Genomic DNA, 27,931 nt, shown 5'->3' on the forward strand with positions numbered 1-27,931 from the left:
CCTTGTTTATTGACCTCTTTGCTATTTTGATAAACAACAATTGTACAATGAGGCCTCACTCTTCAGGCACATGTGACATCGTTACTGGCTGATGTTCACGGTATATTTAGTCCACTCAGTGGCCGGTGAGAGATGCTTCACCTCACTGCTACATTCTCATCCTTGGTGAATATAAAACCCCACCGTGGACCTGCTGCCACTATTTGCCTGTAGTAGTTCTGTTTGGACCAGTCCAAAGCCATGGCCATGCTCCGAGTGTCTTCCTACCGCAAGCTGTTTGAGGATGATAGCTGGAGTCGAAGAGGAGGGTTGAGTGTTCAGTGTGCAGGCCAGTACCGGGCCTCTGTCAGGTCAGTGTGGGTCTCTGGGTAGAGGGCGACTTCAGAATTTGGGCTGCACTTTACAAATTTTAAGATGTTGGGGACCGACTCGAGTGTTGTTCCTCTTAAAAATAATATAGAAGTTGAGATGTTTGAACAGAAACAAATGTTTGGGTGCAAAGCTCATGAACCTGGTTGTAGTTTGTATACCTGGTAGAGTTTACATGTAGTTACAGCAGATTTTTCTGAATGGTGATGACAAATGCCTTTTGTGCTCACGGGTGTAATCACATAGTCTCTGTTCATTTACCGTGACGGTGATGCTGAATTGTAGACGCACTTTTTTTTTTTGTGTGCGTTTCCTTCTGAATGTGGCAAATAAATGTTTTACGGTCGACTGTATTTAGCTTTGTGACGGTCATCAAGGTGGATCAAATGATCTCCCCTAGGATCCTTCAAAACCCAGTCTAGTCTTTGGTACTTTGTGTCTTCCTCTCAGGGGTGCGGCCGTTGACAAGTGTGGCGGTGACTGTAACAAGTTAGACTTTGTAGCTGCCAAGGCCCTCAACAAGGAGGGTCTAAACCGGTTTGTCCACGACCGCACCATCATAGCTGCCCTCAATGACCGACTGGTCAGGCTTATTGAACAGGTGAGGAAAAACTGCTCCCAATGACACATCAGCAGTGTATATTCCCTCTGCTGCATCACGCCTTTGGTCTTGGTAAATGAAGCAGTACATCTATAAACCATATGTAGCGGTTTAATCCGTCTCTGTGTCCTTTAGGCCCATTGTTTTGAGGAGGAGAATGAGTCTCTTGAATGTCAGATTGTGGAGCTAGAGGAGAAGCTGAACAGTCGACGAGCCTCCTCCAGCATCGGCTCCACTGTGGTCGAGCCCGACTACAGTCTGGATGCAGTGGTGGAAAGACTGCGCAGGGAGAGGGTAGGGTGCTGCTGCTGGGTGTGTCTGCTCTGCTGCGTGTTTGTCTGTGTGTGACATTCCTAAATCGGGTTTTCTCATAGACGGTCATTGCACTCCTCACTCCGTCCCATCAATTTTACTGCAGTTCGTACGGTGACAAGCAGCACTGATTTTTAACCTTGTCGAGATCCATCACTGTCGTCACTGCGTCTCCCTGCAGGATGAGATTCTGTGCGACACAGAGGACCTGCAGAAGGAGCTCGAGCATCAGATGAAAGGATATGAGAAGGCTGCACAGCAGAGGATCCTCCTCCAGCAGGGACGACAAGATGTGGCTGAGGTAACAGTTGTGAATACAATAGCATCCGTACCTGGAAGACAACTGACAAATGAGTGGAAGTCTGGGCTGTAACCAGGATTTAGAAAAATAGACTCCTCCTACAAAAAACATGAAATGAACTACCAAGATCTATACTAAAGTGATATTCGTAAAGTGTTTCTAAACAAACGATTATTACTTTTGTACAGACGAGAAATAAACATGCAGTAATACGAAAGTTGGAGTATGTACTTTGACCAATTTAGTTTTTTTTTATACTTGTTATTCTAAGAAATCAGCTCTAGAAATTAAACTAGCTAAAGAGATTCAAAGCCAACGAACAATAGCAACTACTTTTTAACAACTATAATCATCAACCTGCAAAAACACTGGATCCTACATTTCACCCATAGAAATAGAATGAGAGTAGAACTTGTAACTGTGCTATAAATGATCAGACCTTTGTTGTGTTAATGTACCTTGAGCACTAGATGGCAGTGTTAAGCCTCTCCCTGCTCCACCTCCCCTCGGCCTCCTGGTGAATCAGTTGAAGCTCTGCACAGCTGCTCCTCTGCAGCGCTACCCAATGGGTGTTGATCACCAGCAGTCACACAGTCTGGGCTGACGGCCCACTGCAACCTGAGCCACCAACTTTTCCATTTACCCCCCCCCCCCCCCTCCCTCACACATGCCAGAGCCCATCTCCTCCCAGCCGCGCCAGATGCGAGGGAGGCTTTAATTTCTCCCTTACAGATGTAATGCAGGCTGTAATACGGTGCCGTAATGTTCCTGCTGGCTCAGTTCTCTGGTTCTGAATTAGAAGCAGCTGCAGGGTGACAAGACTTGGTGGGAAACCGACAGGGAGGCAGAGGAGCGAGCACAACCCAGCTCAACTCATTGCAGTTCTCTCAACATTATGTTGATGATTATGGTGATGAAACGAGGCATGTTTGGTTTGTTTTTCAGTATACTACGAGATACTGTATTTTTGTCTCTCCCGCCAGTTCTCCTCCAGCTTTATATTTTGTTCCACTCATGTCTCGCGTTGCTAGACCTAGTTGGCTGCAGCAAAGTGCAGGTGCAAGTGAAATGAGCACCAGCATTAACAACATTCACCAGAATTAAAATCCAATCACTATCAATTATAATCAGTCTGTTTCATAAGTAGTGCTGGGAACAAAAAATTGAAAAAAAGGGAAGTGTTCGTTACACACTCTTAGGCAGAATAAGGAGAGAAGTTGAATTGAAAGCCTTTATTTAGGCAGGCATGTCGGTTAAAGCACCTCAGAGGGTCCTCATTAGGGAGAAAATAGCACTTGATTTTTAAATATTGAGAAACTTAAAGTTGTTTTAACAATCATCTTCTTACTGTGAGCGATGGATTCCACAGAAATGCACAATTTTCTGCTTGAGTTAGATCAGTTTTGGTTATTGTACCTGACAGATTTCTGTTTTTCTCAGTGCTCTTTTCCATCGGTCTCAATGGGGCGGAGCTCTGTTTGGAAAAAAAATGTTCCCCCTAAACTTTTTGCATTGTTAGTAGCAAATATTTAAAGTTTCAGTATGTTTTGTATCCCTCTCACCGCTCTCATCAGCATAGCTTTTAGCTGAATATCTCACTTTAACAGCTGACTCACACAGTTATCTAGCCGGTGAGGAGAGTGGAGCATTTAGCTGATAAAGAGACGGATATTTTCCTGAGGAGTTGATGAAGACCAAAATAGAGCTGACAGGTGGACAGAACACGACTGCAGATTAATGCTAATGTTGCTCTCCTGGATGCTAACAATAGGCAACAGTTCCAAAGGTATCTGCTAAATTGACTTAATTAGGTGCTGTTATGTCAGTGTCGTGTTTACAGCTTGTTCTGCAGCCCCTAAGTGCTCAAAAAGACTTAATGCTGCTGACAAGTTGTCCCTCAGCGGCTGAACACCGGCAGCTGCAGGACCAGACTACTTTTACTCGCTGCTGTCTATCATGGATCCTGCCACCCTCCCTGCGAGGCTCCACAACTTCACCACCAAACTCTCTCTGCATGTGTCCGAACGTAAATGCCGGCACCCACAGTAATTGCATCCAACACAAATTAATCTGGTTCTTTAAAAAGAGTGGATGAGCTGAGAACCCCTGCTGGCGGATAGATTGGTGGACACGGCTTTTGTGTCTAGTTAGCCTCCTTCTGATCTTCTTCCTCCTCCTCCTTCCTCTGCATTGCGGTGTCTACTTGCTGTTCAGTGAAACAGGTGGATGTGCTGTGCTGATGGTTGTTCAGTGCAGAAAGAAAGCTTTTTGTTCCTCCAACCTGTGGTGTGATTTACTACACAAATGGCAGTGTTCCTCCTCCAGAAATTAAGTTGAACTTCTTTACCTGCAGCCTTGTTCTCATTTTAATTTGATTTTCTTTGCAGGAAGTCGATGCTGTGACAGCAGCGTGTTTGGCGCTGAGGGAGCAAGTGGCTATCTACGAGGAGCAGCTGGCCAACATGGTGGACCAGCACACGACGGTGAGGGGGAGAGAGGATATATAGCTGCACTGTGAGGAAACACGAGTTGTTTATAGCCATGAAAGTGACTCAAAATGAGGCATTTAGGTTGGAAAGGAGTGATGGAGAAATGCCCAGGCCTGTGCTGACAATCACAGCTGTGATGACCCCACTCACCTTGATGAAGAGCCAAAAAAAAAGCCCCGTCAACAGAAACACATGGGGAGAGAATTGAAACACAAATTATGTAATTGAGGCTAACGTGCAACCAGTCAAAATTTCCACTTATCCATAATCATAAACAGACGAGAGGAAAGGGGACTGAAGCTAAATAACAGAAAAAACTGAGTTCTGAGATCATTCAGGCTGAACACACACACACACACACACACACACACACACACACACACACACACACACAGAGAGACTAGGCTAGCTAGTGTACAGCTAACATCAGTACTGTCTGCATATCGGCTGTTTGGGGCGTATGAACCAAACCGAGAGGTCAACTTCACATGAACGACACAAGTGAAAATTCTCATCGCTGTGTCTGAACGTCCAGATATTAACACACTGACATCTTCTCATGTAACTCTTGATGTGAAAGCGAATACGCACACAACACAAAATGTCAAACTACTGCTTTGAAATAGGGACACTCTTGCAACCATATCCAATTCACATCATTTCCTTTATCACATCCGTACACACCCTGTTCTCTCCACCTTCTACAATATTCTCCACCTCGCCAGGAGATGACAGTATCAGATCTCGAGGCTGTAGGGAGAGGGAGGGAGAAAGAGAGAGAGGCAGCTGAAGCAGGACCAACTCCATCACACTGTTTTTCTCTGCAAAGCCGGTGCCGCCCGGCGTTTAACACACTCCCTCTGGGACACGCTCGATAACTCACGGTCCGGGAAATGCAGCTGAATACCAAATGAAAACTGAAGTTCCCTTTGTTTTATTAACTGTTGTTGTTATCAGCACTTTCAGATACCCCCATATTCCCCTGACAAATTGGCAGCCATGTCGTTATTTAGGTGGAGGGGAAAATGTTAAGACTGCCACTGCAGCTCTGCAGCGGTTCATTTATCTCTGTAATGGATGTGGGTTTTTTTTACTAAAGGGGCTACATATTGGAAGCTGAAGACAAGTATGTTGAGGTCTTTGACGTGTGTCTAAATACACCAAAATGTACTGCATGTGTTTGTATTTGAAGAGGTGGAATGAAACTAAGTACATTGATGCAAATACTGTATTTTAGCACGTATTTGAAGTACTACAGTATTTTTATTTCATGCATTGTACTTCTACTGCACTAAAATTCAGAGGCAAATATTGTACTTTTTTTGTATTTGACAGCTTTAGTTACTAGTTACATTACAATTTAAGATTAACCTTCAGAATTTAAGATTAACCTTTTACCTTCAACACAGTTATTTTACAGATAACGCTTACTTAACGCTTACATTGACTTAAACATATTCGAATGATTTAGTTGAGTAAAGATATCAGCACCACTCTGTAAACACGACAAGTACAAGTCCTGCATTCCAAATATTATTAAAATGTACTTAAAGTAAAAGTATTGATGGCCATTTTCTGTGCTAAATTAATATGTATTGTTGATTTGTTATAAGCAGCATTTTAATGTACTAACTGGTCGAGCAAATTTTAACTACTTTAAGTAGTAATTTAGCAGTGTAATCATTTACAAGTACCTCAAAGTTCAACTTGAGTACAACACTTGTACTCAGTTACATTTCACCACTGAGTAAAGGATGTGAATGTACTTCACCACTGTGTGTTTGTATGAGCAGGCCGTGGAGAGTCTGCTGCAGCCGGCTGAAGGGACTACAGGAGCGGTGGCAGCCATTACATTTGGCAGCCCTGACATCACTCCGGTCCTGGATGTAAAGGAGTACTACTGCCAGCTGGCCGAGAGCCTCCAGGTACAACACGCTGTAACGTAAGACACACAAGCATGTCATGAAGTGCAAGCCTTTTGGTGCCAAATGCTTTACAGTAGCATGTCCGTACACAACCGTAGCATCACATCAAGGCTTTAGTTCTCAGTGAGAGACCCTAAACTGCACACGAATGGACAAAGGTCATACTCATACCAAGTACATTTACTCAAGTACTGCACTTGAGGACAATTTTAAGGTACTACTCCACTACTTCAGAGGGAAGTATGTCAGTAATATGTTATCCAACAGCTATATATACTTGTTACTTTTAAAATTACTTAAAAAAACAAACATGTTAAAGTAAAATACACCGTGACAGATTAAACCAGTGTTTCCAGACCACAGAGAAAACCCTCTTACCTCTTCACATTAGAGCACAACTGTTAAAATTATCCAATATTTCACAAAAAAATGGAAAGTCCAAAAAAATGAATATATACTTATGTAGCGGAACTTCGTTTTTTCTTCTCTCCTCTCCCATTAATTATCTCACGACCCCTCAGATTTATCTTGTGACCTTTTGGCGGGGGCCGACCCCTAAGTGTGTCAACCACAGGACTAAACTACTTAACTGAATATAAAGAAACGCCAGCTGAACCTTCACCATCTACAACAGTAAAATGGCACTTTCACATTCATGCATCAGGTTTAATAACCTCTTATATGATAGTATGTATATCAGTGACAAAGGACATTTTTCTGCAGAGCAAGTACTTTTAAATTTTATTTTTAAAGTGCATTTTGTGTAGTTTTACTTCACTAGGATTTTGAATTGCTTTTAGTTGGAGCATTTTAAATTTGTTACATTGCTACTTTCATTTGAGTTAAATGATCTGAGTACTTCTTCAACCGCCGGCTGCCATCCTCATCCTCCTCCTGACTGCTGGTCACCTTCTCTCTCCCTCTGAAACGTCTCACTCAGGTCCAGAATGTAAATCTCAACTTCCACAAATCACACAACGATACTCCCATTTGTTTTCCTTCCCTCTTAACACAACACGAGGGAAGAACTTGAGAATCAGAGGTTCAGGACTGGACCCGAACAGAATGCCTTTGTCTACCTGTGTGTGTGTGTGTGTGTGTGTGTGTGTGTGTGTGTGTTGCAAGCTAAGGCGTGCTGCATTGGGGTCAGACTATAGCTCCGGTGGGTCTGACCTCCTCTGGGTCGAGGATGTCTGCCCGGTTCAGAGGTCACGGCTGTAATCAGACTGCTGGCCGCCTTCCCAGGCTCCTCAGCAGTACTGGAGTGGACGCTGGTGTGTGTGTGTGTGTGTGTGTTTGTGTGTGTATGTCCTTCATTTTAAAGCATTGCTGAAGGTTATCCCGTGTATTTCTGTATTTGTATGTCTGTCTAGATGTGTCGGTGTGTTTCTTGCTCCCCAAACCCCGTCTATCGCTCTCCCTCCCACTCAGTTTCTTCTCTCGCCAGCTGGACACCGTCCTGTCTGTGCCCGCCCTCAATTACGAGACGCAATTGTCTCAATGCTAAAAAATTATTGCTATTGGGTCTGAACAGTAATGGTGATTGCTGGCTGACTTCCACACACCTGTGCACACTCATGTCTCGTTTCTGCAGCATTTGTTCCATCTAATCAGAAGTGTGGGGCACACGAGGAGAGGTTCACCCATCAGCCGGCATGAGAGGCTCTGATTGCTCTTTGCTCCCCTGTCAGAGTGCACTTAACTGCCCAAAAGAAAGCACTATCCTCCACGGTCCCGTGCATTTGCAGACTCAAACTGAAAGGTCGTAACTTTCACGACTGCGCTTCTTCCTCTTTTTCCTGTCTTTGCAGTGCGAGTGTGGTGCTGCCTCCTCTGCTGTGAGTCGCCAAGTTGATGGAAAACAACTGGCAGAGGGAAGAGCTGGAGGGTCAACAGTCAAAGACGTGTCAAAGATAAAGGACATCAGTGAGATCAAGATGCTGGTGAGTGGACTCACTGCTGCTCACCATGGGATTTGGGTTTTTTTGGCAAGATTTTGAGATGACCGTTTCTCAGATTTCTGCAATGTACAAATCTCAACAACATATTGTGCAAACATCTGCACTAAGCCAGCTACTCTTATGAACTTCCTTGCATGGAGTTAGATAAGAAGATTGATACCACTATCATATGTGTGCACTAGATGTAAAGCTGCAGCTGATTAGCTTAGGACAAAGACTGGAAACGGGTAAACTGCTAGCATGGCTCCGTCCAAAGGTAACAAAATTGTAGTTTTGAGTATACATCTCAGAAACTGATACTTCTAAACCTTTGCAAATAAAAACACAACTTCCTGCATGCTGGTTAACTCTACTGCCAAGTAAGGCAAAATAAATGTGTATTTTTGGCAGATGAACTGACCCTTTAAGTCTCCTTCAGTTACGGCCTTCTGATTCAATTTTTCCCATAACACATTTCCCACCTCTTTACTGACAAAAGTGGAGTCTTACAACCCTCAACTGCCTTTGCTTCGGCCGTCGGCTCCTAAATCAGACATGATGGTGAGAATGAATGGTTTCCCACAGCAGGCGGAGGCAGTAGAGGGCAGCTGAGTGACAGCAGAGCAACAGTATGGGCGATCCTGCTGACTAGAGTGTTTACTCTGCAGACACTTTCAGCAGGAGATGTGAAGGGCTCGGCTTCAGCTCAGACAGGATTTATTGCCCTCCGTGTCCTCAGTTATTAAGTACAGTCTTTTCAGAGCGCCTGCAGCGTCATAAACGTCTTAAAACTTGACACACACACACACTGACTCTGCAAATGGAAGAGAGGAAATAAACCTTCATCGGATATTTCTCATCCAACCAGCAGAAAAATGAAAGCAAGGGAGCTTAGAATGAAATTGCAAAGTGAGCCATCAATAAGGAGACGAAACAGTGAAATCACCAGGTGACTCCAGACACTACCTCCTCTTCCTTCACATTAGCCTCCTGAACATCCATCAGTGGTCCGACCACAGCTGACACCTAACCACATCTGTAACAAACACGGTGGTTTAGTTCTCATTACTGTGGCTGCAGCTCTACCTCCAGCTCTTTAAATAAACAGTGAGCCTCTGTAACCACAGCAGAACTCTCCCAACATCATCTACTTTTCTCTAACATGCAGCACACAATCCCCAGTTCTGCTCAATCCAGCCTGACGGATGAACAGCACGGCTTGATCTGCTCTGTTTCCTCTCTCGCCTGTGATGGATGCCTCGGGTCTGGTTTCTCGCTGAGACACAACATGGCCAAACAAACAGATTGCAGTGAAATCAGCCCTGACGCAGAAATGTATATAATAGAGCAGCCACTGATGGGATCGTACGCCACTACTCGCACACGGCCCAGACCTCACTTATCATGCCAGGGGGAGCAGAGGAGTGTGGGAGTAAGTGACTCGACCAGGTTTGGGAGTCATCATCAGCCTGTGAGTTGTTACCAGGGTCTTCTTCTGCTCACATGATCTCGCTGAAAGACGAGCACGACCGCATGGATCCCCATCTGGCTGTGACGGCTAATTGTTGAACTTCTGTGATTGCTGTAATTACTCACGGCAGGACACCACAGCTTCAGACACGGGGGGCAGCTATACTCCTGCTTTAGTTTGTTGTAGAAGTGAAGGAACCTGTTTTATCCGTGAAGGTTGGTTTGATTGGCGTACTTAAAGGACCAGAGTGTAATACTTAGGGCGCTCTGTTAGCAGAAAGAGACTGTTTCATTAGTGTATAATCACCTGAAATAAGAATCGTTTACGTTAGCTTAGAATAAGCCCTTCATATCTACAAGCGGAGCAGGTCCTCTTCCATGGAGTCCGCCATGTTGCACCACCATGTTTCTATAGTAGCCCAGAACCAACAAACCAAACAATGGCTCTAGACGGGGTCTTTTGTGTTTTTCTGAAGGCAACTATAGGTTCTCCAACACTCTTGGGTCAGGAGGGGTATTCAGTTAGTTGTTCTGGTTCGGTAGAGCTCAATTTCTATCCATTTTTAATGTGATCATTTGTGGTGATTAACCCACAGAGACCCATGAATTCTGCTTTCATTATTCCCGTTACCAGTTACTGTCAAGACTTAGAATCTACAAGAACTTTGAGCTAAATGCTAACGTCAACATGCTAACATGACATTTCTAACATGCTGATTTTAAGCAGGAATGTTCTTGTTTAGCGTTTTAGCATGTCAACATTGCTAATTAGCAAAAATACAAAGCTGGTAGGAATGACATCAGTTTGGCAGGTGTTTGTTTATTTTAACTTCGACAGCGCTAGAGTAAGGGGTACACTAAAGTTATTAAAATTTATCGTGAGGGAGACGTCTATGTACCAAATTTCATGGCGATTAATCCAATAGTTATTGAGAAATATCACCTGAAACCAAAAATGTCAACCTTGTGTTAGCATTGGATCAAAGTCAGTAGGATTCATCATCTGATATCAATAGAGTCACACTGCTAGCTCACGTTTAAAATGCTCTAATGAAATAACTACCTGCTCAGCATCAGATGGCAGACAAAATGCATATAGTTCTCCGTAGTTGCCGAGACCTGAAGCTAAAGAAGAGTAAATATGGGATTTAATTTTTGCTAGGTGGCCAGAAACACGACAGTGGCCATGAAGGGACCATCATTACATTACTAACAAGATAACTAACTGGAAATCATTGTTTGAAGTATATTTGAACCAATAACCTCTGCTGTGTTTCGTCTGTATTTCTGTAGATTTCAGAGCTACAAAAGGAGCTCGCTGAGCTTGACCAGTGTAACGAGGAACTAGAAGAAGAGGTTGAGAGGAAGACTGCTGCATACATGGACGAGATTGCTGAGATGGAGGTCTGAGAGTGGACTGATTAACGATCAATCATAGGCTGTAAAGGACCAGTGGTTTGGACTAATTCTGTCCTTTATTCCCACCCTCTAATCCCACTATGCTGTGTGCGTGTGTGTGTTATTCAGTGTACTATAGATGAAATGCGGCACCAGGAGGCCGACTTCAAAGTGCAGATGAAGGAGCAGTGCGAAGACTACAAGGAGCTGCTCAGTGAGAAGATGGCCAGAGACATGGAAATTACTGCCTACAGGTCAGACACTAATATATGTTCTGAATAGTAATAATGACCTGTGCTTCACAATTTAAGACAAAACTGAGGTTCAGGTTATCTTGCAAACATAAAAATATACTTGGAACTGACTAAACTACATTTTTGTTTAAAGGGTCCCTTCTAGTAATGCAGTTGCTAGTCATCATTAATACACACACATAATACAAAAATACTGAACATTAACTGTTACAGATTTAACATTTATATGAGGAATGTACAGCAAAATGTAGCAAAGACAAAAAAAACATGAAAGACTTTTAAATTAGACTGAATTAGTGCATAAACTAGAAACCACTGACAAATATCAATATATGCAGGCTGTATTTACAGCATGTATACATAATAACTTCATTATCCATTCGGTATTTATTCCAGCACTCTTTGCACTAACACTCACCCTTGCGCAATTGTTAAACTTATAGAAACAGTTTTTACTTCTACATAGATATGTACCGTATTTTCCGCACTATAAAGCACACCGGATTATAAGGCGCACCTTCAATGAATGGCCTATTTTAGAACTGTTTTTATATATAGGGCGCACCGGATTATAAGGCGCATAGAATAGAATAGCGTCGTAAGCGTGTCTCTTGAAAGGTGCCATTTTGGGGTCTTTATACACACAAGTGGTGTTGGACTAGGAGTAAGCACAGTACCGGTGTTTACCGCGGTGCGGCTTTGTGTTTACCAGTCGTACTGAAACATTTTGACAGAGCGCCGTGTACAACCAGTATGGATCAACCAATTAACCAATTGATCAATATATAAGGCGCTCCGGATTACAAGGCGCACTGTCGTTTTTTGAGAAAATTAAAGGCTTTTAAGTGCGCCTTATAGTGCGGAAAATACGGTACTCATGTCCATTGTTAATTTTATATAAATATATTTATATATGCATATTTATTTTGCCCATGTTTAGAGCTACTAGACACCAGACTCAAATTCCTTAATGTGTAAACATTTTTGGCTAATAAAACTAATTCTAAATGTATATTGTTTGACTGATGAGAGGAAAAGAATAAGATAGCCTGTTAACTCTGCCCAAATGCATTTATTGGGTCTCATTTATTAAAGTAACGCATGCATTGAAGTTGTGAGTTTTCAGTCTGAATAAGCTCCGTATACAACAGTGTCTGGGAAGATGTAATTGATCTTTCCTTCTGGGGTTGACTTACAGCAATAATTACATTTACCTTCTAATATGTTATAACGGTCATAATATTAGTGCTGATGCAATTGTCTGAGCTGTCTTTTATTTATATATATATATATATATATATATATACACATATACACACAGCCCTTATATACCCTCACAACTCTCATTCTCCTCTAAAAAAGAGCTGTCGGTCTTTGTTCTTAAACGAGACCCCTCAATTGGCTGTACGGCGTACACAACGTACAATTATACCAGAGAAGATAAGGAGACCTTTCAAACAGTGGGGTCCTACTGTCAGCGAGACTGTCAGTCAACAGGACAACTGTGAACCAGCACTCTGGGTCAGAGATGGACCGCCATGTCTGCTGGCGAGCATGGAGGTGTTCGTTCCAACAAAAACACTGCACCAGGTGGTTTCACTGATTACTTCTCCCGTTAAAGGTGTCATAAAGTCAACTGCTGAAGTTTCTGATTGCAATTAAAATGTGAATTGCTGAGACTTCCCTGACATGTATTGTAGATCCCCGTCTCTGCGGTAGGGGGTCAAATGAAAACAGACGTCCCCTGCGGTGCCACGCATTATTTAAACCTGTCGAGGAGAATTAGCTGTTAGCAGCAAAGCACACAATAACCCTGGGATGATTTCATTAGATTTAAATTAACTCGATACTCTGTGTGACATTCTTCACATACTGTGTGAGCAAATTGTGAATCAGGCGAGAAAACACTTGGAAATGATGTGTCCAGCATTGTTTTTCGACAAGAAGTTTCTGCGTAAGCGTCTTGAATATCGTCTCATAATGCCACCTGGACATCCACATTGTCCATTTTAAGATATTCTTGCAAACAAAGGACTGACATCACAGGCCAACTGGGGTCACAGGAAACAGCTCCTGAATATGAGGCAGTATCCTGTACTGTATCATGTACTTCAAGACGTTTCTTGACATTCCCTCATTCCTCTGACGTTGTTTAATTATCTGCCATCCTGGTATGCGGACTGACGCACTTTAACCACTGCCTCATCCTGCTGCCACGGACTTCCTCCTGGTCCCTCTGTCGCATATGTGACTGCATCTGACCCCCAGGGGGCCCTGCTGCAGACCTGCACTCAGACCCTCACAACGCCTCATTAGAATGGGCAAAGAGGGCCTCACATGTCAGCGCTGTGCGCTGGGCCACTGCCAGCTCTTCTCCACGCCAGCCTGTTAATGTCAGCCGTCTCTTTACACAAATTTCCAAATTCGCCACAGTTTTAATTCCCTCTCGTTACCCAACAGACAGTCCCAAAGACATTCAAGGCACAGGAAAGGCACACAGTCAACGCCAACTTTTTGTCCTCGCTTTTTAAAAAAGTTTACTGGATGTTTTGTCATCCGTGATTAAAACCATGAATAAGAAATGAAAATGGTGGTTGTTTATTCTCGCCGTGCCGTGGCAAACTGTCTGCACAACAGACCCTAATGACCCTGGGCTGCCATTACCGGGTAGCTTATCGCCTGTGAAAGCATCTCTGAGCAGTTGAGGCAGATGCTGACTGCTTTTGCTCTCTGCTAATGTGAACCATATTATACTGTAATTCATTCTGCTGTTCATTGTGGTGTGCTCACGCTGCTGCATGACTCGGCAACAAGTAGCTCGACCAGGGACAAGATCCTTTTTAGTTAAGTGCAGTGGATGAGTGTACTGCAGGTCCTACTGTATATTAAAGCTGCGTTAATTCATACCTTTATATTAACAATGAATTAAATGTCTCTCCTCAGCACCACTGAGCTAAAAAACATCTTTCAGCTCATTGTTTTGCTTTTCTGGCTCGCAGCTTTACTGCTGCGGTTCTCATCTCTCTCATCACCAGCGTTTCCAGATGTCGCAGACAGCTGTGTTCAGTAAATAGCTTTTTTAAAACCCACTATATGTTACATTCCCAGCATCAAACAGCAGACAGACGCAGTTAGAGACTAGCTTGTAAACACAGTGAAGCATTTAGCAGCTGAAGAGCCAGATATTTTCTCAGGAGTTGGTAGAGACCAAAAACAGAGTTAAAAGAGATTAAATATTGGATTAACATTCATCAGGTGGCCACAAACATGACGTCAAATGAATGATAAAGTTGCTCCATGTCTGCTGGATGTTTGCTAACTAGTACATCATATCAACTTTATAAGATGATGTCAATGTTGTGTTTACCGCTTGTTATTGCGTTCAAAGATATCAGTTATTGCAACCATTAGGGTGAGATGCCAAGAGGAAACTTAAAGCTCAAGAAATTGCAATCTAGTGTCTACCTGTGAGTACTTCAATGTGGTCACATGTACTTTGTACGTTTACGTATTTCTCTGGTTCATTCCTGTCAGGAGTCTGGTGGAGGAAGAGGAGGAGAGGCTGTGCAACGTGTGACGTGAGGCCGCAGAGTCAGACTGGCAGGCGGGATGCTCCCCCTCGCGTGGATTAGAAAACAGACCAAAGAGAAACACACTGACACCAGCACTAGGATGAAGCTTCAGGTACCAATGCAGTAATTTAAGCAGAACTTATCATGACAGATTAATGCCGTCTGGAGGCCTAAGCCGGGCCATTGATAACAGGTCGCTGGGAGATGACCCCGAGACTCCCAAGAAAGATGGAGCTGTCTAAAAGAGGTGGGAGGATGGGGGCTGTGCGATGAGTGTGTATCCATTCAGTGTCTGGCAGGAATATTTCCTTAAGTGGGTTTATCTTTACCAGCTAACTGATACGTATCATAAATGATTTGTCCCCTCTTTGTTGAGTCCGACACACACAGAAACACAGATACAGACAAGTTAAACTGTGCGGCTCCGTGAAGTCATTCCCCCTCTGATACCACCTCATCCATCACTCAAACTTTGTCTGATTACCTGCTCTTAACCCTTGACCCCATCACTGTTAACAAACATATTGACAGCTCTCCTTTTGGTTACTAAGAGCATCCCACCTTGCCTTTGCTTTTACAGTCATGCCTTCATGTTTTGTTTTTATATATATATCAGACTGTCAGATGTGCAGTGCACTGTTTGCTTTTCAAATGGTTCATGAAATTGTTGTTTTTTCTGCGGCTCTTACAAAATGAGCACCTGGATGTTTCTACAAGAAACGACTGTGTGACTCATTATTGCTCCTTTTTAAAAAGCAATGTCCCAATTTGCTGTTACTGAAATAAGCCTTTGGTAATGCATTCCTCTGTAATCCTTTCCTTATTTCAAGCTGTCTGTGATAAATCATCTGTAATTCCCGCTTCTGCACAAGCGTCAGTATGTGCTTTAGGTTTAAATGAAATAAAACTAGTCGCATGAGAGATCACCTTAAACTGTGTGATTTCTTTTGTGAAAATCCCTGTTTCATGAGAACTGCTTGTGAATGCTTCAGACGTTCCCCCACAAAATATAAGTACGCAGAGAGCACAGTGAGATTAATGTTCAGTGATCCTTCTTTCATTCATCTTCATGTTCAACGAGAGATTTGAACATTCCCAGCTATTAACGATCTCAAAGGCTTGTTAGCTCCGCCATAAAGATGAAAAATGCTGCTAATAACGGATCAGATCAGATTAGCCACACTCTGTGAACTTGTGGTGATGAGGAGTTAGTCTCCGTAATAATTGAGTTCAGTTTCTGGAGAAAGGGCTGGGAGTGGGTGGATACGGTGACTTGTTTTAATTGTCCCAACATGAAACATGGCCGGCTCAGGAGGAAGCTGCTGTTTTCTCGGGGCCGCAGAGCTCAATCAAGACCTCAGGGGAGAGGAGGTGGAAGACGTTGTATTCCCTCAGTGCTCTCCTCTACATCTCTCAAATAAAAGCCAGCAAACCATCCAGCATTCCGGATCTCATGGGACTGCTTTGTCTCTGCCTCGTGGTAAATATGACAATATCTAAGAAAACAGACTTCCTCTTAGAGTTGTGTTTTCCCTTCTTTATCTTCTCTGCCTCTTGACTGTATGGAAATCCAGGAAATGGACTGGAACAGAATAATAACATTTAGGCTTCATATTCTGCTCTTGTAAATGTGCTTCCATGCAGAAAAACTGATCTTTGCACACCTGCATTCAGACAGCTGTGCAAAAGCATAAATGTTTAGTCCAAGTAACAAAAGTCACACAGATTACGAACCATTCTTGGTGACTAAGCAGTCAAATATCCCCCCAAAAATCAAATAATACCTAGTAAGGGGAATAGGAGGATTTTAGGCCCAATCAGGTGTATTAATAAGGGTTATGTAATCTAACAAGAACAAAATATGATCAACAATATTTATATACTAAAACAACAAAAGACATTTTGTGCACATAAAGAGGTTAATTATTACACAACTCTAGGAGCAACAATAGAAAGCTCTGTGAGGATGTATGTGGGAACAGCACTGATGCTGAATGCTGCTGTCAGCGTGCTAACATGCTCACAATGACGATTAAAATGCTGATGTTTAGCAGGTGTTATGTTTATCATGTTCACCACCTTAGTTTAGTGTGTCAGCATGCCAAGTAACACTTAAAATACAGCTGAAGCTGAGATGTTTAGACTCAAAACCATAAATATCAGCCTCATGGTGGCGCTAGAAAAGTCATGGGACTCAGGATTAATCCTCTGGGGATCATGAATGTCTGCACCAAATTTCATGATGATCAATCCAATAGTTGAGATATTTTAGTCTGAACCAAAGTGATGGATTGACAAAAATATAAAGCATCAATATTGCCCTGGAAACCACACTATATCTAAGGAAAACATGAATTCTCATGACAGTTAATAATTAAATAATCTAGTGAGCATCTACAACACATTATGAAATGCTCTTTGGGGAAAATAGAGCATGACTCTTAGAAAACCCTGAAAATACATAACCCAAAAAAGCTTTCATCTTATGATCAACAAACCGACGTGTTTCTACGAAAGCAGAAACAGAAAAATGACTCCTGTTTATATTTATAAATGTGTTAATTCCAGCAGCTTCTTTCCGGACACAATTAAGTATTTCAAAGACTGTGATATTTGTGAGTGAGGTGACCTCTGTGCTCCTCTGTATTCCTTTGGTCATCACGCGTCCTTGACAACTGAGAGAAATGCGCATTAACCCCTGAAAGCTGGTGGGTGACACTGAGCGGCCCGGGGCAGCGCTGGGGCACCTCTGCTCCTTGAAGCCGGACAATTTGATTTGAAAGCGGAGATTTTCAAAGCTGAGTCATGCATCAGTGGTCAGCCAGTCTCTTGGCCTTTTCAACCCCCCCCCCCCCCCCTTTTATTTTTTTCTTTTGGCCTTGATGGTGTCTTTGGATGGATGTGGGGGGGGGGGATTGAGAAAACAGCCAAACCTGCCTAACACCAACAAACAAAGAAGGCACTACTGGGAATAAAGCAGAGTTTAGTTCCTCTGGGTAACGTTTGCTGTGAGATTGAATGTTTCACGATGGTTTGCTGGCGCTGAAAAAAGCTATTTCACACAACACGTGCTGTGGATATAACATCCCATTAACTTCAAGCGGTGCAGGAATGTCTTTACATTAAGAGTGGCAGGGCAAGGCTGATACATTTTGACATCTGAGCTGGTTTCATCGGTCCACAAATTTTAAATGTGCAGCAGAGGAATCTGATTAAGGCCTGAGCTAATGGGGATCGAGGTCAGCTTGTATGACTCAGCTCAGCTGTCACCTACACATAGGTATACCCAAAATACTCTTTCCCCCTTCAGGTTCACCCAGACAAATAAACACTGTCCTCACTCAGGACAAAAGTCATTTTTTAAAGTCTCTTCATGGCAGCTCGGACGTAATGAACCAAGCTGGTGTTTAGAAAGCAAATAAATAAGAGAGGACAGGGTTGAATCGAGGAAGAAAATAAGAACAGTACAAATATACAAAGGAGAGAGAGCTATTGAGAAAGTATTTCCTTAACAAGAGGGGAACAAATAATAAATTATGGGGCCCCTCTCCCTTGAGGCAGGACTGGCACGCCTAAGGGTAGAAGGAAGTGGGCATCGCTCTTTTTTTTATTTTTTTTATAGGGGTCGGGGACAGTTTTCCACGGTGGGAGCATCACACAAGTCCTGAGAGAAAACTCGCTAAAGGAATGTTTACACACAAAAATGCACACACCGCTCCTCACACGCACTCAGTTTATATACGTCATGCAATGCTGAATGAAGATGGTGGTAGTGTGACTGCATAACCCCCGGGTCCCCCATCATGTCATCGCTGTAGTTTCTGCCCTCTTCATATCAGCAGTCCCTCTTGGGCTGTTTAACTGAGAGACTGCTGACAGCTGTGACCCCACATTTACCCCACACTCCCCCTCATGTCTGTCCCAAAGCAGGTGGCAAACAGCCCCAACACGAGGCTCTCCATGTTGATCCTACATCTGATATGAAAGTGTGATACCTTTATTTCTTGGCAAACACTCCAGTACCTCGTCTTGTGATGGGGAGATAAAGCAAAGCAGCTTTTCCCCAAACACCCCACATAGTGGGTTAGCCACGGCCAGAGTTGATAAAAAGTTTCCCTTTTGTCCCAAAGTGTTCAATTAATCAACTTCACAGGGCGTGCTGGATGGAAGTGGATGCAAGTCTAGGCTACAGGAACATGAGAGAAAACAGGCAGGATTTGTATTCTGCTGCAGTGGCTTTCATACCCATTAATAGGATGTTAGCATCTTTTTAAGCGTAGTGACTTTATTGTCGGCTTAGGGCTTGCACCGATCCAACCATTTGCTCTATTGGATTCTTGGCAGTTGGCCTGCGTTGATCTTGGCCACCCTAGAATTTAGTTCTCATGTTAAGGTTCACTTGTCAGTAAATGGGCTGCTCCCTGCACTTACCCTACACATAGGAACTTATGTCTTGGTTGTAATGGTTTCTCATCACTTAGAAAAAAAAAAAAAATCATATCACATAGCTGCTGCTGCAAGAGGTCCTCCCACCTACTGGAGCACTTAACCTGATTATTTTTCTGGAATTTCTGTGTTGATAGATGGCGTACTGTGATGCAGTGCATATAAACACACTGTAAGGATGAATTTGATTCTATTATATTGTATACATGGATCTCTGTTATAGAATATTAGCGGGTAAAAACATAAGTGCATTTGCAGATCACCAGAAGGGCCTTCAATTTGACATAGTGCTAATAAACCATCTTATTTATGATTTATGAATCACCTGCATTAAATGAGTTGTTGCTCACTCAACAGCCTGTAAACACAACACTGACATAATATCTGTAGCCTCCATTCTTTTCAATGTAAACAACGGCATGAGAGGACGAGGAGAAGATGGCGGCTGTCGCTCTTGTAAACACTCGACGGCCATCTATGTGTCGTTAATGATAGTGTCTAAAAGTCCCTTTTATTGTTGTCTTGTTAAATTTGTTAGCAAACAGTTGCCTTTTTACACATCCAGTTATAGAGCAACGTTAGCATTCATTTGCAGTCTGGTTTCTGGCAACTTGATGGATTTAAGTCCAATACTAACTTTTCTTAGCTCTGTTTTGTTCTCTACCAACTCCTGACAAAACTCTTTTGTGGCTAAATGCTCCACTTTGTCCACTAACGTTGTCTGTCTGCTGTCTGGTGCTGAACAGGTAGAGCACAGCGGGTTTATCAGAGCTTTTGCGCTGAGCTGCCTGCTGCCATAAAACCAAAACAATGAGCTGAAAGTCACTAAAACCTTTCACAGAGCTGAGGTTTTTTCTTCTGTGGGTTTTGAGCGTCGCAATTTGCATTATACAAAGTAATTTCATTCATTGTTTATTTAAAAATATTGATAAGTGCAGCTTTAAATCAATAACAGGGTCATGTTTTGCTTGTGAAATTTCAGTCAATTTATTCATGTCACCCATTGACTTATTTGAGCACATAACCAATTCCTCTTCCTGGGCCTCTGAGGACTTGGAGCCAGAGCACCAGTAGTCCAAACTATCATAATTTGTGCTGGGAGTAAGAAATCACATGTGTCACAGTTTATGTTGGTAGTCGTAGCCCGGAGCAATGGCTGGCTTAGAATTTGGAACAAGCTACGAAATCATTTTCTTAGCGCAACAGTCATTCATCTTTTTCCCAGACACCCAGACATCTCAGGCCTGCTTCCTCTCAAACTGACGTGACCGGCAGGTAAGCAACATTTTCCATTCTTAGATCACATGTAGGTTTTTCAAATTATATTTGAACATACATTAAAATGTAATCTGCGCGTACGTTGACATGATTTCAACATCTTGAACTTGAATCTGTCTTATTTGACAAAAAGCTTTCCGTGTCATGTAAGAGACAACAACATATGGACCACATTGAGATTACTTTGTGTTGTTAAGAAGGTTATCCACCAATTAAATGTTGGAATCATCTACTGCATTATTTACAATGGGTAGTACAGCACAAATACTCCTGATCTTTGTTGTGCTCCGACTGTGAAGTAGGTTCTTTGTTCAGCTTGTCTCCTGAAACCTTTCTTCATAAGTGATCATTAAATGGATGGTTGAGTGTTCAGCCACCAGTGAGCCTCAGTAGATGTGCTACAGGGCTAAACTGCCCCTGTGTCGTTTCACCTCAGAGGCTCAGCAGAGGACCTGTCAGGCCTGCGATGTTTTACAGCTCAGTTTGCAGACAAAACACCTCACAACCAAATCCCCTCAACAACATCTGCTGCCAATTTAGCCGAGGCATTCCTGCAGTCTGTGCTGTTTAATATTCACAGGGGTTAGGATCTGCCAGGACAGGGGTGGACGGGGACGGTAAGGGGGGGGGGGGGGGGGGGACTGGCTTCTACAAGCCTTTGGTCCGTAGTCCAGACACCATGAAAAATGAGGGGTTAACAAAGAGTGAGCTGGAGCAGGAGTGGGTTAACTGGGCTAATTTGCAGGGATAATAGTGGTGCTCATGGAAGGCCTTTGGGGAGCAGCGGTGTGGAACACAGACCTGATGGTGCAACCACACAGGAAGTTTACAGCTTGACCAAAAATGTATTTAATCATCAAACAAGCGGCAAGGAGCTGGTGGCGTGGCCGGAGCCACTTCATCTTCCTGAAGATGAAGATAAATGTTTGGACAAGGGGCCAGACAGGGCACCAGATCCACACCTCCGAGGTTTCAGAGCATTGAAACCTCTGGTTTTATTGGCAAAGTCTGACAACAACATGTCAAAGGTGCATGTTTTCTGCTACTTTTGCCAGTAGCCTTGAGCAAGATATTAACATTGTAGAGTACATTATATATATGTCTAATTATTCTCATGTGAGTACCTAAAAATTATAAACAATAAACCTGGATTCATTGCAATATCCTGCATACATAACGGCACATGTGTGCTGCCTGACTGAGTTAAGAGAGAGCAATAACCCAGTCATTTGATAATTAGACTCATGGCCTCCTTAAATATGGCCACACAACGTCCTTGTGAATTTTTATGGATGTATCCCAGGCACTGCTAACTTTGGACTGAAGAAATACAAACCAGTTTTCTTCCTTTTAGTCCAAGTTTATGTTTATTTCTATGAGAAAATATATTTTGATGTATATTTATTTATTTAGGATATACAATACCTTGCAGAGACGGAAACCTTAACATGCAAGCAATAATACACAACACTTAAAATACTGAAGTTCAACCGTATTTGTTTCAGTGGGATGCAGTTCTCATTTGTGGGAATATTTACTTTTCATCATGTGTAGAGGCTATCAATAACTCCCTCGATGTTTTGGGGTGAAATGGCATTATATGTGAAAATAAATTCTCCCTATATTTTGCAGAACATGTCCTCGTTCCCAAAAGAACGCGCCCACCCTGTTGAGAGAACGGTATTTCAACTGGGGCTGTCTGATGACTCTCTGAAAGGGTGATGTGGATCGTGCGACACCTCCGCTGCTCCCTCACTAAAGGACACCCCTCGCCATGGCAACTGCATAAACATCTGTCTCCCCATTCAAGGGAAGGTCCTGAGGGAATGTACAAGCCTGCAATTTATTACATATAAGAAGAGACCCCGCTTGGTCCATATTGCTGCTTAGTGGACCGAGAGAGCTACATGTAATAATGTGGACATCAGATTTCACATTAATACAAAGTGAGCATCGCACGAGCATGTGTGGAGGTAGGAACCGAACACAATGTGGCTTATAGCGAAAAAATGGAAAAAATGCCTATTCCTTGTCTTTGAGAGTTAGGCGTAATGATTTATACCACACTGTCTGTACGGTAAATACACCGCTAACTAGCAGCTGCTTAGCTTAGCTTAGCATAAAGAATGGGAACAGGGAGGGCAAATACATTTTCATTGTCTACATTTTGGTTTTTGTACGAATTAAACAAACATAACATGTTATTAGTGACGTGTTGTTAAAGTTATGTTGGACCTTTAAGGCAGGCTAGCTGTTTCCCTTTGCTTCCAGTCTTTATGCTAAGCTAACCAGCTGCTGGCTGTAGCTTTATATTTAGTACGGACATGAGTGTTATCAATCTCATCTTATTTTCTGAAAGAAAGCAAATAAGTTTATTTAAGCCAAAATGTGAAACTCTTTAATTTCATTCACTAAAGTCTTCAGTTTATAATAATAATTTATCAGGGGTTTATAAGTTGTAAAAATGGCTTTTTTAATGGTTATTATATTATATTATTCATAGTAAATGTAGTAGTAGTTCATAGTAACTGTTAATTACCCGTTATTAATGCCTTACTTACATCTTTAACTGTAGGATTATTAGAAAATGGAAAATACCCGAGTCCTTTTCAGTGGTTTATTAATGACTCAACAGTCTGAGACAATATCTATTGTTATATATAGTAATTTATGTATTAACCCCTTTATAAATGGTCTCGTTTTAGGAAAATGGTACCTTAAAATCAAGCAGTTTGTTATTTTATATAAAATTCATCATCCGTGTGTTCATCCAGGGCCTTCATGTAACATTCAGGATCCTGTCTGTTTCCCTCATCTTGTAGTTATGTCGAAACACATTTCAGGCATCTGTTGATACACGGCATCCAGGAGCCGTCCACACTCTTTAACATGTTTCACATTCCCACCTCATGCCATGCGTTACACCGAGGAGCAGTCGGCTCGATGCTGACAGACTCCCTAAACATCGTCGTATGAGGAAGAGTTTGCTCATGCTGAAAATGAAATGGGGTGATTGAAAAAGCATGCAGGGGCCTCATTTTAAAAAAGTATTTATGTCTATATGATGTATGGCAAAACACCATTATATACAGTAAGTAGTGCAATTGATGTGCAGGACTTTAAAATGATGATTATTTCTGTTACACGTGCACAATACTGATGAACATAACTTTATATGATATGGTCTTATGTCTAAGTTAAGGGCATAACCTTCCAAAAACAAAGTAGTTTTTGTTGGGCAGAGTTGAGGTAAATGTAATTTTGAACCATTATTAGATATGTTTTATATTAACTCGCACAATCAAAGACACAGCAGTCTGATAAATACAAGAAGTATTTTTCTATCCCCAAATGGGAAGCCATTTTGATTGTCTGTTAGTATAAAAAACATTCAGTCGAATTATAAGTGACCATTAATAGGCTGAAAAACAAACTGGTTGGTTAAATCCACAGCCAGGAGCAGCTGATCTCTATCTCCAAGTCTCACTTGCGGTTGGCTTGTGCTTTCAAATATTATGTGGACTGCAAATGAGGCATATCTAATGGGATAATAACCGGGGGTCAGATATCCAGGTTGAGCACAGAGCTGCACTGTTATTAAGGAGACGCTGATCATGTCAAACGGCCAGAGGTTTATTCCCTTTCTTTTCTTTGTTGTGTTGTTGGCGACTGTGAAATGTCTGTGGAGAGCTGCCGGTGGCTGAAGTCATTACAGAGTGAGTTTATAAGCTTTGACCGCAAAGTTACTTTCACTCAATCAGACACAGCAGACAAACGATGCAACCAGTCCTCTACTGTGGTTTAGACTGGAGCTGTTACTGCAACTTGAAAAGTGTTTCTAACTGTATTTAGACTATATACTGTGCAGCAGCTAAGAAAGATGGTCTACCTGCAGCAAAGGCTCTGGCATGTATGGATACAAATGTCGGTCGGTCTGTCCCCTTTGCTCCAAACTGAAAACAACTGTTGTGTGGATTGTCATGACATTTAGTCCAGACATTCGTGTCCACCTCAGGATGAATTGTAATCACTTTGATTAGACTCTGACTTTTCATCGTTCGCCTTTATCAGGTCCAAATTCCAATTTGGTTTATGATAAAATACCAACAAAACTACCGACATTCCCATCAGCTGCACTTTGCGTTTAGTGCTATAATTAGCAAATGTTAGCATGCTTACACACTAAACTAAGATGAACGTACTAAACATTATGCCTGCTTAATATCTGCATACTAGCATTGTCATTGTGAGCATGTTAGCATGCAGATGAAGAAGAATCTCTCAGAACCACTAGCATGGCTGTAGACTCTTCATCTTGTTTTATCAGCATAATGACCGAACCTTTTTAATATACGTTTATGCAAAGTCGCAAAGTGTTCACACAGAACATATCTAGAAATGAAATCTTGAAATACAATATCCGCTCAAGGTAACAAAAGCATGGTTAATGTTTTTTATGGTGATGTGCAGGTGGTGATCTTCATATTTCTTGAAGCACTTTAGTTTGTTAGAATTAAACTGAAACCACAATCATCCCAAAACTTAAGCCTAACCAAAGTGCTTTTGTTTCGTTAATCCGACTGCATGTGTGACTCAGGATGTGCACCTTGGTCTCAGTTGTCGGTGTCGTCTGCTTTCCACAACCATCCCAACCTCCGTCCCACGACTTCTATGCAATATTACTAATAATAATCATAGTCATGGCAGAAATTAAGTTTCCTTTAAAACATATTTTGCAGAACACAATAGTAGTATATGAACAGAATTTTTAGGAGACAGGGTTGTGGTTTCATCTTTCATTGCTGTGTCAGCCGTGCTTGAAATTAACTGCTCTGCCACAGAACAATAATTCCCTGAATAAAAAGACATGAATGTGACGATAAAGTTCATGAACTGACATGTTTTTTGGGATTATTTCCTGAAGGCGACTTCTCGTTTCTTCAGGTGACTGACAGTGAGAGTGTGGTATGATATGAAAACAGGCAACTCATTCACAGTGCAATGTTACACACAGACAAACTAAAATGTATCCTTTTTTCTTGTGATGGATCACTGTGCTTGATATATTTTGTCACTGTTGTGTTTCCTGCAGCACAACATGAATAATTTGTTCTTTTTAGGGTTTGTCAACACACCGGAATAACGTAAAGAGAGCCCAAACATCAGTATTATCTGTTAAGGAAACCTCTGCTTCACTAGATAGTACTCAGTGGAACATGACAGGAAATTCGGGAAGGAAACGGATGATGTATAGCAAAGGTCATGAGCTGGTTTTGAACCCGTGATGACAGGAACACATGGCGTTCACCTCCAGCCCGCTGAGCCACACAGACTCGTGATTTATCTTTAAGTTGAGAATGTGCCACTGAATTTCTCTCTCTATCTCTGCTAAGCCATGTGTTTGGCACACACATACTTGGGGATTTTCAAAGTGCCTGGTCTGGTTTTATAGCAAGTCCCCTTGGAATGAGATTACTTTTTAAAATTTTCAGACTGTTGTTAGTTTAGCAGAGGTCATGTTTACATGAGTGGAGTAGCTGTTGAAGCGACGGCCCCATGTAGGCTAACTGAGCTACACGGCATGTCAGGACTTTAAATAGTCACAATGATGTACATTTATTTTCATCACATTCAGGATCATTCAATGTTACTCCTCTGTGTTTAGATTAAAATAATATTGAACAATTACTGTGAAATTACCCAATTTTCATATAAAGAGCATGATATCATGAGGAATATCATTCGCAAGGGGAGTCCTGAAATATTCTTGTGAACTTATTTGAGGTTTTCCCTCAATGTTTATGTGTTACCTAATGTGTGTTGACGCCCACACATCTGACCTTTTGAGATCTGAGTCTTGTCAAAAAATCTCTAATCCAGGGTCGTCCTTATCAGTCTGTGTGTACACTGAATACCACTGTGCCTTCCCCCGCTTGTGGTTTCCTGACATGTGATTGGTTGGCTGTGTGTCGATCCATGTGGTCTGTAATGTTTTCCTGTTGCAGGCAGATGTTCTCCAGGAACAGTAGGAACACGTCCCGCCTGGACGTCAGCTGCTCTGTGTACCGTACACCCACAGTCAGTCATGTTAAACTACCTAAACACAAACGACAGCATGTTTAAGTTGGTCTGTGGGTTGGTCAGTTTGAAAATGTACTATTATCTAGTTGATTATATAGTTGGCTAGAGGATTTATATGGCATGTAACACATGTCATGTGTTCAAATAATTTAGTAATATGGTTCAGGTAACTGATGACTATGTCTGTTCCTTTCTGGGTCAGTTGTTGTTAGGTGTAGGTTACAATAATTATTCTACTTGTACAATAATTCATCCCTAAATTCATAATTAATTTGACAAGTCATAGTTTCAGTTTTCGGTATGGAGCTGATTTGGAACCAGTCTGATCTTTTGCCAGTAATGCATTAAAAACAAAAAAGATCCTGGATCTGTCCAATTGCAGCTCTGCAGAGATCCTGAGGCCGCCACACAACTTCTTATAAACACTGTAAAATGTGGAATGGTTATCCTCGTGTTTGTTTGGTATGGTTTGTGGTGCCAGAAATGTTATCTGTAAACTTTTTCTTTAAATGCATGGAAGGATTGTTTGTCCTGTAGCCTATGATGGTAAGTAGTGGAGGCCAACTTAGATTTAACTCAAGGCAATTTAATCAAAATATGATTCGTCTCAAATGCAATTATTAAGTTCGTTTTGACTGATTTGGCCTATAAAATCAAATCTGACATGTTGAAGGCTCCTCTTTTTAAATATTATTTCTTTGGGCGTTTTGCCTTTATTATATAGACAGGACAGCAAGACCTGAAAGGGGGAAAGAGAGGGGACTACATGCAGCAAAGTGAAGCGGGTCGGATTCAAACCCAAGCTGCTGCTAAGGACTGCAGCCTTGGTGCACGGGTGATATCATGTATTCGTTCATATCATTATAATACTGGTTATTTGTAAATATCAATACACAAAGTTGTTGTTTTTAATAAAATGTTGAAAACTCAAACATCTTTTGGAAATAGTCTGTGAATATTGTTGTAAATAGTTTTAATGCATCTAATCTATGATTTATATAATCTATTCATTTCGGCTACATAATGCTGTTACAGTTTTATTATGTGGTTACAAAATATATATACTTTACACAAATATGATTGTAAAAAAACAAAAACAAAAGACATTTTCACTGTTTACAATCTGAATCTTGTTACTGTGGGAAGTTGTGAAAAGCTGTGTCAGCATAAAAACTTCCCATAGCCGACCGTGTTTCCTGAGCTCTTTCCTAGCATTAGCTGTTCCAATACAGTTACCCTATAACGTTAGCTGGGTGCTAATGGCTAACTGGGGTCTTCCTTTTTTGAGGTAACCTCACACTTAATCCTTCCAACGAGGTAATTTGTGATTGTTTGATTTCTGTAAATCATACTTAAAGTTACAACATATTGTTTGTATATTTGTCAGTCATCTAAGTAGAAATGTTTTATGATGCAGTCCAACCCAACTCAAATGTGAGTGTTGACGTTAGCTCACTAATATATTATCATTGAAAAGGAAGGTCAGTTACAACTA

General features: G+C 41.9%; 1 protein-coding gene across 1 annotated transcript; it reads left to right on the forward strand.

The window, feature by feature from the left end:
* The first annotated feature begins 101 nt into the window (after window positions 1-101).
* Window positions 102-15,624, forward strand: vimr2 (vimentin-related 2). Its single transcript, XM_076103062.1, has 10 exons — window positions 102-350; window positions 820-970; window positions 1,106-1,264; window positions 1,464-1,583; window positions 3,971-4,066; window positions 5,866-5,997; window positions 7,809-7,940; window positions 10,701-10,811; window positions 10,935-11,059; window positions 14,594-15,624. The coding sequence occupies exons 1-10, from the start codon at window positions 241-243 to the stop codon at window positions 14,634-14,636; spliced, it is 1,179 nt and encodes a 392-aa protein (XP_075959177.1). The 5' UTR covers window positions 102-240; the 3' UTR covers window positions 14,637-15,624.
* Window positions 15,625-27,931: the final 12,307 nt, after the last annotated feature.

The sequence above is a fragment of the Anarhichas minor genome, unplaced genomic scaffold (genome assembly GCF_050575085.1).
Source record: "Anarhichas minor isolate MPS153535 unplaced genomic scaffold, ASM5057508v1 ptg000028l, whole genome shotgun sequence".
Taxonomy (NCBI): domain Eukaryota; kingdom Metazoa; phylum Chordata; class Actinopteri; order Perciformes; family Anarhichadidae; genus Anarhichas; species Anarhichas minor.

Coding starts and splice junctions, on each gene's coding strand:
- vimr2 (XM_076103062.1), top strand. CDS start 241: ATGGCCATGCTCCGAGTGTCTTCCTACCGCAAGCTGTTTGAGGATGAT. Junction 971..1,105: donor TGGTCAGGCTTATTGAACAG/GTGAGGAAAAAC, acceptor TGTGTCCTTTAG/GCCCATTGTTTTGAGGAGGA. Junction 5,998..7,808: donor AGCTGGCCGAGAGCCTCCAG/GTACAACACGCT, acceptor CTGTCTTTGCAG/TGCGAGTGTGGTGCTGCCTC.